The 16,530-nt window shown below is 48.1% G+C and overlaps 4 protein-coding genes across 4 annotated transcripts; 1 reads left to right on the forward strand and 3 right to left on the reverse strand.

Moving 5' to 3' along the window:
• Nucleotides 1–412: 412 nt before the first annotated feature.
• CI109_106368 (uncharacterized protein) lies at nucleotides 413–3,019 on the forward strand (the record flags this gene model as incomplete). Its single annotated transcript, XM_032007050.1, has 16 exons — nucleotides 413–474; nucleotides 549–575; nucleotides 703–876; nucleotides 960–1,076; nucleotides 1,206–1,315; nucleotides 1,405–1,498; nucleotides 1,594–1,630; nucleotides 1,692–1,863; nucleotides 1,940–1,950; nucleotides 2,010–2,080; nucleotides 2,147–2,197; nucleotides 2,264–2,563; nucleotides 2,639–2,691; nucleotides 2,761–2,818; nucleotides 2,879–2,947; nucleotides 3,013–3,019. 16 exons carry the CDS (start codon nucleotides 413–415, stop codon nucleotides 3,017–3,019), a joined length of 1,413 nt encoding a protein of 470 aa, XP_031858692.1.
• A 123-nt stretch (nucleotides 3,020–3,142) lies between these two features.
• On the reverse strand, nucleotides 3,143–5,467 carry CI109_106369 (uncharacterized protein; the record flags this gene model as incomplete). The annotated part of the gene is made up of 1 exon (XM_032007049.1): nucleotides 3,143–5,467. One exon carries the CDS (start codon nucleotides 5,465–5,467, stop codon nucleotides 3,143–3,145), a length of 2,325 nt encoding a protein of 774 aa, XP_031858691.1.
• A 2,385-nt stretch (nucleotides 5,468–7,852) lies between these two features.
• On the reverse strand, nucleotides 7,853–9,295 carry CI109_106370 (uncharacterized protein; the record flags this gene model as incomplete). Its single annotated transcript, XM_032007048.1, has 3 exons — nucleotides 7,853–8,592; nucleotides 8,661–8,880; nucleotides 8,939–9,295. 3 exons carry the CDS (start codon nucleotides 9,293–9,295, stop codon nucleotides 7,853–7,855), a joined length of 1,317 nt encoding a protein of 438 aa, XP_031858690.1.
• A 4,744-nt stretch (nucleotides 9,296–14,039) lies between these two features.
• Nucleotides 14,040–16,090, reverse strand: CI109_106371 (uncharacterized protein; the record flags this gene model as incomplete). The annotated part of the gene is made up of 9 exons (XM_065967832.1): nucleotides 14,040–14,241; nucleotides 14,306–14,340; nucleotides 14,411–14,495; nucleotides 14,558–14,805; nucleotides 14,864–14,940; nucleotides 15,081–15,189; nucleotides 15,247–15,289; nucleotides 15,351–15,591; nucleotides 15,658–16,090. 9 exons carry the CDS (start codon nucleotides 16,088–16,090, stop codon nucleotides 14,040–14,042), a joined length of 1,473 nt encoding a protein of 490 aa, XP_065823904.1.
• Between the last annotated feature and the right edge of the window lie 440 nt (nucleotides 16,091–16,530).

The following is a 16,530-nucleotide window of genomic DNA, read 5'->3' on the forward strand; positions in this document are numbered from 1 at the left end:
GAACAAGTTACACCGACTTTTGGACAACAATTGATCGAATTCCGTAACTCGGTTCGTCAATATACCTCCACTTTCCACGGCCTACTACTGTAGGTTACCCAGAATACGCTACGATGCAAGTGACGGTATCATTCGTCGATTATGCATGCAGTACATATGTGGACCTCAAGCATACTCGTAGCCGTAAGACAGCAGGCTGCTAGATACGCTGCTCGCTTTCATGTTGAGGACTTGACACATGAAATTAGGTGCAGTATCAACATAGAGATTGATACCGGTTAATCTGGTAAAATCGCGTTCGGGTATCTAACCCACTTGGACGCAGCGTTGAAAGTTCAACGAAACGTTTCATCTTCCATATCTACCATCGCAAGCTATCTCAACGCCATTCACAACATCGCAGAAGCTCATCATGCCGCTCCCACAACTGTACAAGCTACCTTATGGTCGTGTATCACCCCAGGACAAGGAGAGGTGAGCTTGCTGAGTACATCCAGGCGATGGGCTTAGGTGAAGTTGGGTGACCTGACCTGTCTGATATCATTCAGCTTCGCGTACAAAACACTAGTCAAGCGGTAAGTGCGCCTCCACTCCCGATCATACCTCTACTCTGATTCCAGTCCCACTCCTTTCCTCTACCTAGATGTGTCTAGTGGACAACGCTGCTTTTCATGAGACTAACAATGTTGATTGACACCACAGATGGCCAGTCGTGCTCACCAATGTCGTTTCAACCCTTTCCAACGCGAACCACCAACTCTCCATGTCTTCTTCGGCCGGATCCGCTGAGACAGAGGAGAAGCTGACCGAGGGGAAAGCGATCATCGCCAAGATCTCAGAGATGAAATATGAGATGAGCCATAATGCAATCTTGTCGTAAGTTTGGTGTTAGCCCAGTTGAAGCGCGTATCTTCCCGAAAGGGTTTGATGGCAAGCTGACATTGTTCTGGTCGGGATAGACCTATTCCGGAAGATGGGGATGATAATGTCTCTTGTTACAACGAAGAACTGGCTAGCTTCTCAGAGGATGAAAGGAGATGGACTACGATGAATTGGTTATTTGCTGAATGTTATGTGTTAGTATTGGATTCATTCAACTCTCCGCAAGCTCTATTCCTTCCCACATAACCTATCTGCAAATTCGAGGCTCGGTTTCTTCTGACATTGCTTGTGTTGTTTGACCGTCTGACTTTGGATCACGATAGCTATCGACGATTGAGAAGTTACTTTGCCTCCACGAAACATTGGAAAGAGTACGATCCGTTCTTCGAGCAAAAAGCCGAGACTTACAAATCGAGTTCAGGCGCTATTGTCCGTGAGTTGTTCTGCACCATTGATTACTTCTCTCGCGTCCCCGCGTCTCCATGACACTGCGCTTGGTCAATGGCTGAATCGCATCTGTAGACTTAGCAAAGGCTTTGAACTCTGCCATAGATGAGAAAGACGACCTGCAAACGGAATGGGAGAAGAAGGGGTCAGCCCTGGAAGTAGCTTTCCTGTGAGTGGTCGGATCCTACATGTTCAATTCTGAAGGCAGGGCCTGCAGACGTAGTCGGGCTGAGCTTCATCGCTGACAATACCATTGATGTCCAGCGAAATGGTCCAGGCCGATCTGTGGGGCAATGCTACTGTACGGGTGCTAGCCTTCATCACAAGCTCGCCGTGCTGACCTTATGTTCGATGGCGTGTAGGATCTCTCACTGCTCATCGACCTGAAGTACGAGGACCTCCAGAAGCTCCAGGCGGTAGGAGCTGCTGCTCAGGCTGAACAAGCGAAATACATCCTTCGTGACGACATGGGCAAGGCATGGGAGCATCTTAAGAGTGTGAAAGATGGACGGGTCGACATCATCATGGACAATGGTAAGTACTCATCATGCTAAGGACGACCGCCAGCTGTTGTTGAGAAGTAAACTGACCGACCGGGTTTTCGTTATAGCTGGTTTTGAAGTGGGTTATTGTAAAAGACCAGCCTCATACTGCATACCGTGTTGACGATTGTCGAGTAGGTGTATACCGACCTGATCTTGGCCGATTTCCTGGTATCTGTCGTTCCTACGATCAACGAGGTGGTCTTCCAGTAAGTCTGATGTGCAAGGTAGCCCCAATTGAAACGAAGATTGACATGAATTTCCTTCTTCTACAGCCCTAAGGCTATCCCTTGGTTCGTCAGCGATGTCCTACCTTCTGATTTCACGTGAGTCCTCAGCTCTCCCCTCTCATAAAGCCTATCTTACACTTGCTGAGATCTGTCTTTTGGCAGCTGGGCTATCGACTCTCTCCTCGATACCACCTTTTTCACCCAACACGCCTCCACCCCTCTGACTCAAGAAGATATAGATAACCTCGTCACTCTTGCGAGGAGATGGCAATCACACGTCGCATCAGGCAAATTCCGACTTTCCGTCCCACTAGACACAAAATTAGGAGCCAAAACTCCCCTAGGAGGATTTTGGACCACCCAATTTGCTTATCATGATTTACCAGCGGTTGCGCCAGAGTTGTTGGAGGAATTGCAAAAGTCGGATTTGGTGATTTTCAAAGGGGATCTGAATTATCGAAAGTGAGTATTGAATCAAGGAGCTTGAGAAAGGCGCGATCAAGATGGATTCCGACTAACGTACCGTGGTGCGCTCAGATTACTGGGAGACGCTTGGTGGCCCACTACCACACCGTTTGAAGAAGCCCTGGGTGAGTTTCAGCCTCTTTCACTGAGTGGACATGATGTTGTACACTATTTTAACTTGCGTTTCTTGACAGGTCCCCTCGCGGGCAAGATCACCTTGCTGAGTCTTAGAACGAACAAGGCTGATACGATGTAAGTGGCTAAGGACAATGTGTCCGGCTATTGTTGACGCTGAGAATCATCGCTTTGTAGCGCGGGTCTGGACGAGGGTATTGCAGAGAAACTGGACAAGGAAGCGCCCGATTGGAGGGTATCTGGAAAGTGAGTGCTTGTAATTTCGGCGTCTCGCTGACAAGCAGATACGCGGTCGTGTCGTTCTCCAAAAGACGTTAGATCGTATGCATATTAGATGTTATGGTAGATGTGCCCTTCCTCGGCTTGTCCGACTTAACTTGCTGTTCACCTTGAACCTTGCTTGTCTCGGCAACTATACCCCAACACCCTACTGTCTTCACCTCATACAGCCCCCGACCCCACCCCACCATCCCCGTTCGTTACCTTCTCAAACAGCGCACCACCCAACTGTGATACACCTATCGCCCTACTCTTTCTCGGCGTGAACATATCCTTTGGCGAGTTGGAGCTATGCGGTGATCCTGAACCGTTACTCTGCTGTTGATGTGGTTGTTGTTGTGATTTGGGTGAAGGCCAAGTTGGAGGTGGTTTCCTCCTCGACGGAGTAGAGCTGGTCGGTGTTCCGAAACTCGTATTAACGCCATTCGACAGGGGTTGCGGCGGTGGGGTACTTGGTCTGAAAGACGTGTTAGGTGATCCCATCGTCGTCAATCTTGGCGAAGTCATTTGTGTGGGACCTGCCCCTACCCCTGAAGGTGCACCGCTACCACTACCGGAATTTCTCTTCCGTCTAGTCGGAGTCGCATGGATGTCCATTGGGAAACTGATGAAAACCAATTTACCAGTCGGCTGGTCTAATGCCAAACTCAGATTGATCGAACTAGCACTCAGAGGTGCTTGGGTGACGCTCTGATCTGTTGAAAGGGGTAATGGACTCGTTGGTCCACTTCCACCGTTGATGGACGCTGAGCTGGACAGGAGAGAATTGCGATTCGTCGATGTCGAGGTATGTTTTCGAATGACGACTTTCCATTCTAATTCGTCTGAATCGGTTCGGTTGTCAACACAAGACACTTGTATTTCGTATCCACCTTGTCTTTGTTGCGTTTTCGAGGCGGATGTGGAAGAGGATCGTGAGGGTGTAGAATTGAGGAGAGAAGATCGTCTAGTCGTGCTTGTCACCACACCGATCTCTCCGTCTGACGAAGGCGGATCAGTATCAGAATTCGTCGAAGAGAAAGACGAAGTCCGTTCTCGCGTCCGCGTTCGACTCGGTGTCAAGGAAGTTGGAACACCACCACTACCACTGCTGCCGCCACCATTGAGATTGGGTCGTATTCTCGGTGATTCGTCAAGTATGAACGATTGACGTAATGTCCGTGTCCGAGTAGGTGTATCAGGAAGTGGAGGAGGCGTAGATGTAGCGACAATGGCAGCGGTGGCGGTGAACGATGGTTTGCGTCGTAGTCTATTACCACTGCCTGACGGTTTACGTTTCAGCCATTCGGCAGAGATGGACGGTCTTCTTGTCGGTGTGGAACTGGAATTCTGACGACTATGACTATGTTTATCGTTTGTCGAGTCCGTATCGACCGGTACGAGTGATGGTGAAGGTGATTCGCCATCTGCATGTGTGGACGAACTTGACGTTGAGGGCGATGGACCTCTTCTGGCTCCTGGACCATCTGATCCATCTCCCCCAACCGCTGAAAGGGTTTGCAACATGCTTGCTGACGGTGGAGTCCAAGGACTTTCTGCCGACCCGCCGCCGCTTCCGCCTCCGCCGCGTTGTTGTGTTATCGTTCGAGGGGATCGGGGCATCGGTCTTCTCGGTGGTGATAAGGCCGTGGGGTAGATTGCTGTGGGACCCGATGAACCGGCAGAACTGTCGGGGGGAGTAGGTGGTCTGTATTGTGTATATCGAGTGTCCACTTGTTCCTCTGCGTTCTTGCTTTTGCCAAATACACCAAATCCACTTGTCCCCCCTGTTCCACCGTCCAACACCTTTGTCGCATTTCCACTTCCACTTCCACTGGCCGCCGCACCAAACCCTGATCCCGAGGCGAGTCCATTCACTGTTCCACCAAACACCTCTTCCTCACTTGAAGGAATGATCACGACGCTCTCCTCTCCCCCATCTCCATCAATCAAACGACGATCATATACCCATGCAGATCGTTTCGAAGCTGATGACGAAGAATGGTGTTGACTTTCTAATACTCCCGGACGACGAGACTCGCTCCCCCTTCTAGTCGTCGTTGTGGGATAAGTGAAAAATCTATCCCGTTCCCGTTCCCGCTCACCACCATTGGTAGTTGTTGAAGGTGATCGAGGGGAAGTAGGAGGTGGATGGTCGAAAAATGAACCGGTACTACTTCCCGTATAAGGAGGTATGTCAACATCACTCTGTGATTGTGATTGGACTTCAGCTGCTGCTACACTCGCAGTCGCTGCGCTAGCTGCTGCAGCAGCTTTTGCTGAAACACTAGGTTTACGACGTAGTAATCTCGAAGGATGGTATTTCGATGTTGATTGAGGTGAATCGGTCGTGGAAGCTATTGATGGAGTGAATGTCAAGTTTGTTGCGTTCAAGTTTGAATTTGATGGTGGAGGTGGAGATGGAGGAGGAGCTGGAGTATGTGTTCTGTCTCTGTCTTTATCTTTATCTTTATCTTTGTCCGATTTGAGGAAAGGTATTTGAGGCATGTTGGCGGGACGACGACGAAGAAGATGGTGAGGACAAAAAGATCATGTAGTAGTACAGAGAACAAGTGAATGGGAATTGTGCAAGTATCAACGATAATGTTGACTTTGGAATGGTGTAAACAAATAATCGATAACAACAACAACAATAACAACAACAAATTACAGTTAGGCGATACGAGATGCGAGAGTGGTAACTTGACCAAAAACAAGTAATGACGTCTTGCTCAATCTCGAGGCACCCCCACTAAAAAAGCAAAACCGCCGGATTCATTCTCTCTACAACTTTGGATCGACAAGCTCCATCACTTTTGCTTCTGACAATTCAGTCGCGTCTCGACCTTCTCTCACCGATTGCTGTTGCTGCTGCTGTTGCTGCTGCTACTGCTGCGTTGCAGACCAAATACGAGACGCGTTTCCCCTTTCTCTCATTCCATTCCTTCTCGTTAGCAGAGACACGTCCAACATGAGTAAAATAGGGAAATGAAAAACACACAAAAGGGAAAAGACGCGTCGAAGGAAGGGGTGCGGATGGGTAAATTCTCCGAACACCGAACAACACCTCAAATGCGGGAACGAACAACGGAATTCTTTTTGTTCTCTGAGCCGCCAAAAAGGATTCACGGAATATGACATGGCAGTGCCACGCACGCGTTAGCAGTAGCAGCAATAGCAGTCGTAGTTCGTAAAACGGAATCAAAGCGATGGACTGGGTCTCGTGACTACCGATCGCCTGGACTTCGCTGTGCCGTGGCGCAGGAGGGAAGTAGGACGTGAGAGTTAGTGGCACCATACTCGATCGTTCCTTTCGACTTCTCGAATGCGTACTTCATTCCGCACTCTTTCGTTTTGGCTGTAGATCCCACTCTTCTAATAGAGTTGAAAGGTACTCCCGCACCTTGTCGCGGGGGCAGGTGGGAATGAAATCATAACGTATGATAACCTTATGTAGAGTTTAGACGGATGAGACGGGGGGATCGAAAGTTAACGGACAAAAGAGACGATAAGCTCCACCCGCATTTTCGGGCCTTCCTCTGTTTGGGGCGTAGAATAATCATTCCTTTTCAGATTGGGTTATCGTTGTTCCAACCGGCAACCCGAAGGCGGAGAACGTTCCATTCATATCCGCAGCTTTTTCATCTACTGCACAAATGTGTTTGGTTACGACTCCCGCTTCGATTCCTATTACGACACGACACCCGAACGAAAAGAAGTTGCGTATGTACGACGGAGAGTTGAGTGAAGTATGTATTTGGTTTTCGTGTGAAAAGACATACGTAGATGCTAAGCATGAATAATCATGTAAAGTACATAGGTCACATGAGAACGTCGCAAGAGGGAGAATGGGAGGAACGAAGCTTTGTGGTGGGGACGGAGAGTGGATTAGATAATGCGATGCTTACGTTTCCTGCATGTATGTATGTACGTATGTATGGTTTGATCGACAGTCGCTCACACATACTCCTAAGAAGCTGTACGACGCCTTCATGCGACTTATCTCCCCCATGGCACTGCCGATAAGGTATCCCGCAAAGATACTGGTCGTCACAAACCCCCACACTTACCCACTCACATGAGCTTGAGCATCTTTCTGATCACGTCAAAGACCATCCCCCCCTGGCGCAACATAACATTGGCTTGAGTGAAGGAACGAGGGGTGTGAACATACGGACGCAGATGATGTGTGAGCCAAGTGATCCAAAGACTTGGGAGTGAGATGCCAAGACCGCGTGACTCATGGAATGGGCGATGACGACTCTTCTAGAAGGAGAAGCCTGTACCCTTCGATCCTATCTCTGAATCCACCTTGAGCCGAAAGTTTAATCCTAGAGATACCGTATCTGAACCGGGTCCGTCAGATAGGACAACAAACCGATGCAATCAATGCTAGCGCGAGGGACCCCAATCTAACGTGACGTGGAATCAAAGCCCCACCCTCGTGATGTAATTGCTCCCAAGGAGCCACTTGTGGACGCCAAGGGCCTTGGGCTATTCCTTGACTCGACCCATGGCACCTTGGTATTAGTATCTGACTTGCATTGCTCTGATTCACCTTCGCTTCACCTTGCTTTGCAACACAGCCCACAAGACAATTACAATCCGAAATGCATGATCCTAGCAGTGCAATTCCGATCCTTTATGTATAGTGCTAATAATGGTACAAGCTCAGACGCATAGCCCGGACATCTAGATCCTAAATCAGATCAGAACAGTAACAAGATATTTAATAGTGATATATGTATGATATGAAGATATTGCAATGCCTAACGCGAAAATATGATGTGAAGATTGAGGATAGCCAGTTATGGATGTTGACATGTAACATGTCAAAAAATGCAAGAAACCAAAATCAAAAGTGAACCAAGAGAGTTGTTACAAGAAGACAAATCACATTCCTCGAAGGAAGAATGGACTGACACCAGCTGATGATGAGATTATATCGGGTGATGCGGGGTTCACTCGGATGGATGGGTGGTTGGGGTTCAACAAAGACCCTTTGTTGTCTTTGGTGAAATCCCAGCAATGAGATGGGTGGATATGCGAAGGGAGATGTAAGCCTCCTTCGGGGATCAAGTGAGGCGTTGGCGGTAATGATTCTCCATTTGAAGAAGAACTCCGTGATCGCTGAGTAGGGGGTGAGGGAGAACCGGAGTCGGCGCGCAATGAAGGTGTCTCGATTTCGTCGTAAACGAATACTGTGTCCTCCTCGATCCAGTCCTCGGCAGCCTCCTGGACAGGCATCAAAGCCTCGACAGCCTCGTATTGAGGAGTAGGTGCAGCTGATGTCTGTTGGGCGGCGAAGTGTGCATATCGGAGTTCCTCTTCGTCCATGGTGAATGTCTCCACTTCGAGAATGAGCTTTCGAAGGTCGGCAAGAGGGATTCGCTCAGCAGGGTTTATGGTGAATATTTGTTCGAGAACGAACAGACATTGCGAAGAGATGGGGAGGATACGTCTGAGGAAGTTGGGGTCGGCGAGGAAGGAGTTGAACGATTCATCGGAGGGAGAGGCAATTCGCCATGGATTTCTACCGCAGCAGAGGTTGACGAGAATGACACCGAGAGACCAGATATCACCTGACCGTGTGGGATAGGATGTGTTCTCGGGGAACCAGTCGCCGAGGCACTCTGTGACAAGGGAAGGTCGCGTCAGAATGGTTACGACCAGAAGTAATATGAAACACGTCTAGACTCACCAGGTGCAATGTAGAATGTGGAACCGCAACCGAACTCGCTTGACTCTTGTTCAGAGGTAGCCAAGCCAAAGTCGCAGATACGAACTCTTGTCCCGTCTTGTGAACAGACAATGTTTTCTGGTTTGATGTCACGGTGACTAATGCCAAGAGAGTGCAGCCAAGCCACACCGTCGAGTAATTGAAGGAAGACGTCTCGTATCAACTCATCGTCGCCGACATACTGCAAAGCGAGGCTGTCAGCAAAGGGAACCCAGAGTGAAGAAAGGGGACAGACTTACCCGTTGTCGGTCGGTGATCATAGCAAACAGGTCACCTTCCTCTCCGTACTCCATGACAACATAGATGAAGTCACCTTCTTCTAATATTCTGTCCATAGAGATGATACTAGGGTGCGCTGAGGCGAGTCGATGAAGAGCGATCTCACGTCTCTGAAAATGTCTTTGACGTGTGTCGAGGCCGTGGCGTCTGAGGCATTTGACTGCTCGGTAGACTGGTTGACCGTATTTGTGGTCGATGGCAAGATACACGACACCATAAGCACCAGTACCGATCACTGAGACGAGTTCGAGGAACCCGTCGTCAATGAATCGAGGTGACCCGCCAGCGGGATGCGAAGATGAGCTAGATGCGTCCATGTTGGTAGTTCTGATTAATAGATGATATATAGATGTCGTATAGATGTAACGAAGATGGTTAAAAGTCGTGAATCGTCGTCAGTCCGTGATAGATGGATGAGAGTGGCCGGAGTAGTGTGCGATGTAAGGTGTTGAGGTGTTATTCGACAGTGAAAGTTGGAAGTCTCGGGCGAGGGTGGCGTTGAGATGTGTTTGTGATGTCTTGTCTTTTGTCGACGTTTCGGTGGTGCGAGTGTTTTCAAGGTATGACCTGTTGAATATGTCGCGACCGTGATATGATACCGTAGAACGAGCGTATGGACAGTCGAGGATGAAGAACGGAAGAAGACAAGCACTGGTCGAACGGTTGAGAGAGAGAGAGAGAGAGAATGAACAAGTTGTTTGAAAGTGGAAAGGTGACTGACTGAATAATAATGGCGGTGAAGGTATATGTTTGGAGCAATAATCAATAACGGGTGAGAGGTGGGTAGATAGGTTATCCTGATTAGGAAGGAAAAGAAAGGGTCAAAGGGGAAGGGCGGATTATAAAGAAAAGTATTATCAGGGTACAAAAGGGGGTTGAAGAAGGTACGACGAGGATTACTGTTTGATGGGCGCAGGACAGGGCACGGTAAGGCAGGGCAGGGCACAGAGTGAGATAGATGTACGTGGAAGGAACTAAACTGTACTGTTACTATTATGCTGGTACTTGGGGGATTGCGATGACTCGACACTCCTATAACGAGTGCTGCGTCAGCCTTTGCGTTGTGAGAGGGTGAAAAATACTGAGACGTGCGAAGTCAGGAAAAGGGAACCAGTGGTGAACAACTAACCTTGTATTTTGAGATAGACTGCGGGTGCGTATGTCAATTGCTCTCGGCAATGGCAACGTACAACACGTAAGACTTCGCCCCTCCCCCTCCCCCTCCCCCCAATCCTACCTGTCAGCATCACAAATCCTTCTTAGGGAATACGAAAAAGGCTCCGTAACTGTGGAGGCGAAAAGGGAAAAAAAGGAGGGAAACAAGTTCCTGGCTAATGCTTATGATTTGTTCCGTTAGTTGGGATAGTTGGGTGGTTGGGCCAAGCTGAGCCAAGTCATGAGCCAAGTTCTCCCAGCGGAAGTCGTAGTGATCGTTCCTGAACGATTGCAAGGGCAGAGGGACGTAGGCTCAGTCAGGGACGGGAACGTGTCTTTGACAGAAATGGACCAAAAGACTCCGACGTGGATGCTTCTGGTGATATATCATATTATTTTCCAAAACTCAGGGTCGCAGGGCAGACGTTTCACAGTTGTCTGCCCCTAAACCTGACCGAGACGTGGCAGAACGATATGGTAATAAAAGACTAGAAACAGCGACAGCGACACGCGCCGCGGGGTAATGACGGGATTTTTCATCTCCTTAGCGCGGTTTTGGAAACATGACGCCCCCTCACGCTAGTGAATGAATGATGCATGGCATTTTACCCTTTCAACCCTTTTGTTTGGGTCTCATTCTACCCACCATGATCCCGGATGGGACAAACAATCGCGCATCACCGACCGATCCCTCGCCACGTATCGTGTCGTGTCGTTTCGATCCTTCCGTTCCTGCTTGCAGCGGATTGTTCCTCTTGCAACGCCATCCTCTCGTTCGCGTCTGTTAATAGAACACTAGAACAAGGAAAAGTATGAAAGAGGGCGATCACGGATTGTAATTGGGTACTAACTTGCGTTATCGCACAAAAAAGTCGTCGTAGCAGAATGTTATGGTTTCATAGCATTCCCTCTGTAGCTGTTGCGTTATTGGTGTAGCTGTAGCTGCACCAACACAAGCTCTGCGCTTCATCTCCCCGTGATTTCGTAAATGCAATTACCAAGTACATACTACCAAAGATTCGTTGAAGGTTTTTATAATGTGGCTCCACGTAAGAACGTAAGGACAAAGGTTCCATTGTTCCATGACAAAGAGATCATTCCCGCGTGGGTTGCCTACTGCTTTTCGCTATTCTTATTTTTTTCGATCTGTGACAACGGGTGTGAAATCGGTACCTTTACTCCTAAAGACCTTTTCGATATGTATATTTACGTAAATCTACCAACCAGCTTGTGTACCGACCAGGTTTGCGTAAGGAGGCTTTGAACCGCGGAGGAAAAACACGAAAAAAACACCAAAGCGATCAACGGCATTGCTGTAAACACAGATAGACAAGTATCAGGTCCGAGGGGACATGCTCGTCCTTTTCCGAATTCCGCACTATTAAACTGTTCTCGTGATCTACAGTAGATCTCCGAGCAAGTGTACAGAATTATGTAAACCTCGCACTTGTAGTAATTGCGAGATAAACGTTTGCCGACATTAGGTTTCCTATCCGATCTCACAGCGTACCTCGTACAGCAAGGGTGGTTCAACCACTGAAAAATGCTGTACAAAACCGCCTCCAAACACAGAAGAGGCGTTGTAAGACGTTGAGACTGGCGTTCGTGCCACGATTGTTTTGATGGAGGCGTCACGAGACATATCCCAAAATTCGCAATTGTGCAGCATGCGTCCGTTGGAGATGTCCAACTGTAGCTAGGTTTTCGGCCGAGTATACATGTCGGTCGATCTGCAGAACACTCCGATACCATCGCGAGTGTTATGGATCTGTAAGAAGGCAAAGCTAGATCTCAATGGTGTGTTACAAGATTCAGTGGCATTGTGACCAAGCCCATTCGAGACGGATTTGTTCTTGAAAGTACCTTGTCCGACGGCTGTCGACGGGAAGCGTTTTTGGCGGAATGGTGGTCAGCAAGGAATGCTATCCGGCAACCCGCCACTTTCTCTGGAACTCCTAGCTTTCCTTCACCGGAAAGCGAGTCGCCGGAGTACAACGTCAACTGCAGTGCTGGAACGTTTTCCGCGAAGGGAAAAGGTAATCCTGATGTTCGTATCTTTGCCACAATCGAAGTTGTCGAAAGTCAGACGTGAGTCTGGCCAAAGACTGACCAACCACAGTGGTACGACTTGAGGACGCGTTCGCACATAATTCCACCGCCACAAAAGTTCATCCGCCTTAAAGCAGGCGTACTTGCAATAAATCATTCGTGCCGCAACGCGCAGCAATCTGGTCCTCTGACTTGCGAATAATGCAGCCGGCACCGTATGTTTCGTTCCAGCTTGCGGCTTTTGCATTGAGATTCGAGGCGTTGCCGGCGCACTAGTCCTTCGAGCCAGATCAGATCGGCTTACGAGAAACGATATGGTGCGGACTTACGTTTCCCAATCGTTCGTGTTTCTGTTCCCTCAGTTGGGTATTGGTCTCAATTGCTAAAAATTAGTCAGCGGTCAGCGCTTAACTTAGTATGACTCATACGATACCAAACTTAAGATTACTTACCAACTGATGTACTACCGGACCTATCTACCTACTGACCAACTCATTATTGCAACGACTACGATAGTCATAATCACCACCAACCTCCGCGCCGTGATCGAAGGAACGACACATTCTATTACAACTAAAAACTCTGTTTAAACGTCGACGATGCGATGACTAATGTATGGTTATGACTAACGTGACCCGCTGATACTTTTTCGGCTCAGATTACACTTAATTTAATCATACTCTGGCCCGACCATTGTGTTGTTCGTATGTCCGGCCAGTCGGGCTTGTTTCGATCGGTAGTACCCCAATCGTCGTAGTAGTCGTTGTCGTCGTTGTCAGAAGATGTACGTACGAGCGGTCGAGAAGCGGTTGAACTAATGTTGGTATGGAATATGGAATAGCGTTCGTCGCGACCTTCCAGATTTGTGTGAGTAGAGGCGAGATTGGCAAAAGCGCTTGATGGATGTATTGCGTCGGCGATTGGGAGGGACTGATAATGCGTACGCAAGAGGGTGGATGAATGGACGGTCGTCCTCACAGAATTTCAATGTCGTACAGCACGGACGAAGACCTACGGCCGACGCCTAGTATACCAAGTCAGCATTGCGCGCTACTTGGCTACGCCTATTTACTGCGCGAGAGTTGTAAGCCGCAACGTGCCTGCTCGCGGTAGGATCAAATGGTCGATCTGCAAGTACGCTGGTGGTTGTTCTTGGTACGATAAATGTCGGTGCCCGCGTGCTACTTCCACATTGCACCTGGGAACGCGCCACGAGCTGAATAGCTCGAGCAGTGATGACACCGCGACTCCACGCTCCGCGTCGTACAGAACTTTCTGCCGCTTTGAACATGGAATCAGCCAAAAGGCATGTCTAGATGCGTGGGCAATCAGGTCACGTGTTAGTTCCCGTGTCCCTGGTTAAATTGCTCGTACACATGTATGAGTAGTATAGCACTTGTAAAGAGGCGGTTCTACGTTAAATGTAAATTCCTTGTTAGGAGAATGGTTGTTTGTTCTGGTGACTTTTCCCTTGGTCATGCCCAAGGGGGGATTCACCTTGTCCTTCAAATACTGCGCTTGATAATATCAGATTGAACTTTAGTCAGTCCACAGCCATGACACTCACTCTGAGGTTGAACCTCCTCGGGGTCTAATTGTCCTTGTCATTCTCATTGTGTGTCTTACCTGTTTCATCGATCTAACACAAATCTGGCAACTATCAATCAAATTTATTGCTATGGTGTGATATGGTCTGGTGACTGACTGGAGAACTTCAGAGATCTAGGTGACACTGGATCACCATTGCATTGCTCCCAGTCCATAAGCAATCACATTATCCATCATCACCACAATTGCTCAAAACGTATAGACATATCCCTGCTCCACCTTCTATGGTCATGCACCAGCTTCCCCAGCTCATTCATCATGGCTGTGCAACAGTCCTGCCACTTGTTCCTCCTCATCACTTCCATGACCACCCTCTGCCTTTTTCTCAAGGTCTCTGGGAATATAAGATGTAAGAACCACTGCAGGGAGGACCAACCAGAAGATTACAAGCCATGAGAGTTGACGGCCAAATGATCCTGTTGGGAACTGTGTCGAGTAGGAATAGATCCATCTGTCAAAGTCAAGTGTGTCAGCACTCAATGCTTAAAATATCATGGTTCAAGAAATGGTCTCACCCAGCCAATGCAGGTCCAGTAGCTCTCCCTACTGCCTGAAAAGAAGAGTATTTCTTCATCAGTACATGGCAGCAAAATAATCAAAACTATGTGTGAAAGACTTACTCCTGCAATCAATGTGACTGCCATGCCTGTGGCTCTCAGTTGAGGGTAGTCATCAAAGCAAGCTACCAGAAACTGGTGACATATGCTATGTGCATTTGTGATCAGCACAAGATTCTCACACATGATATTCACTAAATGGGCACCTACGGCCATGAGAATGCATGGAGTGTGGTCATCCCATACTCCAACCATAAAGTCTCATATATTGCCTTCCTACCTTTGGTTGCAGCCCACTGGACCACTGGAATTCCTAACACTTCAACAGGAATGATACCAGTAGTCAAGAGCAGTCCCCTTTTGGCACCAAGTCTCTTTTGGATGATTGGAACAAAGAAAGGAGCACCAAAAACAAAGCTGAGGTTTGCAATGACCGATAATCGCCCAATGATTTCAACCTGTGATGGTGTAAGCTCAGACATCGTCTTCAATTGTTTGAGGGGATGAAAATCTCACCGGAAGACCTAGTCCGCCATCAAGTACTGGTGTGTAGCCCCATACAGTGTACAGCCCACCAAACAATGCCATGTTAGCTGTGAATGAATTTGCATCAGTCAGATCTCAACAAAACAATAATGCCCAGGGTTCCACTGACCAAATTGATACACTGTGTTCAAGTACCACAATCAATTCATCAGTGTCATCGGCCAATATTTGCCACCTCAGGATTCACCACAGAAGACGAGGAGTACTGTCTTGTAGTATGGGGCTTTCAAGGTATCTGCTACTGTTGATTGCTGCTGCTGCTCTCCAGGCCGGGCTTCAACTTCCAAGGGCTTGCTCTACTATCATTGTCAGTGATGTTCACATAATTAAGGAACCCATGTATCTGAGCTTACTTCCTTGAGCAAAATCATGCTTGTCAATAATGCAATGACACCTCTATTGGTACAAGCAATGCAATCAGCTTCCTTCCTGTATAGTCATGGCTACAGTGACTTACACAACAGTTGTTGTCAAGCAAGGCAGGGCATATGGATAGTCTCTGAAGAGCAATACCTCACCACCCAACCATCTGGGCAATTTGTGATAAGGGCTAGACAACTCCCCACCAATGGTTGTGCCCAATATAACACCAACTGTATAGGCTGGGTCTGTGATAGGATAGATGCGGGCACGGTTGGAAGGATTGGAAATCTCAGCAAGGATGACTCTGTTGATGGTTTGAGCAGGGTTGAGACCACCTATTGATAGGTTCAGCAAAACTTCAGGGGGGGAGACAAGTAGCTGAGCAGATTATAGTGACCCACTGATTGCTCTCCAGAAGATGATCCAACCAACACTCTTTCCAAATCCAAGAAATGTGGTAGAACAGATTGGTAAGATAAAACCCAAGATCAAACACTTTTTCCTCCCAAACCTATCTGCCATCTTTGCCCAGAATATTGCCAAGATGGCCTCTATGATCTGCACACATCCTTCAGCAATCCCACCATACAGACCAATCTTGTCTTTGGGGGTATCAATGGCGGTGAGGAATTCAGTGATGAAGGGGAAGATGCAAGTGAAAGATGATGCTTCAGCAATGTGAATGAGACAGATTGGAATGACCTGTGACCAGGGTACAGAAGTTGCTGGGGGTGGATCTGACCTAGGGTGGTCAGAAATGGTTTGGTCATAAACCAGTTGTTGGGCTTGAGGAGAGATCAGGGGAGTTTGTTCATTGGCTTGTGATGGGTCCATCATGGATGTGCTCAATTCAGCAGTCAATGGCAGATCCACGATAAGGTAAGAGCAAACACCTCGAGGCTACAGCTCACTACACTCCTAACTATACTCATAGCTGAATCTCATACACCACATTGAAAGGACCATCCTACGCAACCTCTCATGCACAAAGGTGAATACAGATGATATCATGAAAGGAAGCACACACTATGACTTGCCACCTCAATTATGTTGGCCAAGTCTGATAACAAACCCCACAGATATGGACTCTGCATAACAAGGCCCGCCAAGGAGTTGCACACATCAGGGGGTTTATTGTATTGACATAACCTTTACAACAAGCAAGTAGTTATACGAGATTATCACATACCAATCCTTGCTCTACGGAATCAACAGATGAACAGCCTTCTTCTCTACATCATATTACTGTACACAAATGTCCCAATTCTTTCAAC

Source organism: Kwoniella shandongensis, chromosome 12, assembly GCF_008629635.2.
Source record: "Kwoniella shandongensis chromosome 12, complete sequence".
NCBI lineage: Eukaryota > Fungi > Basidiomycota > Tremellomycetes > Tremellales > Cryptococcaceae > Kwoniella > Kwoniella shandongensis.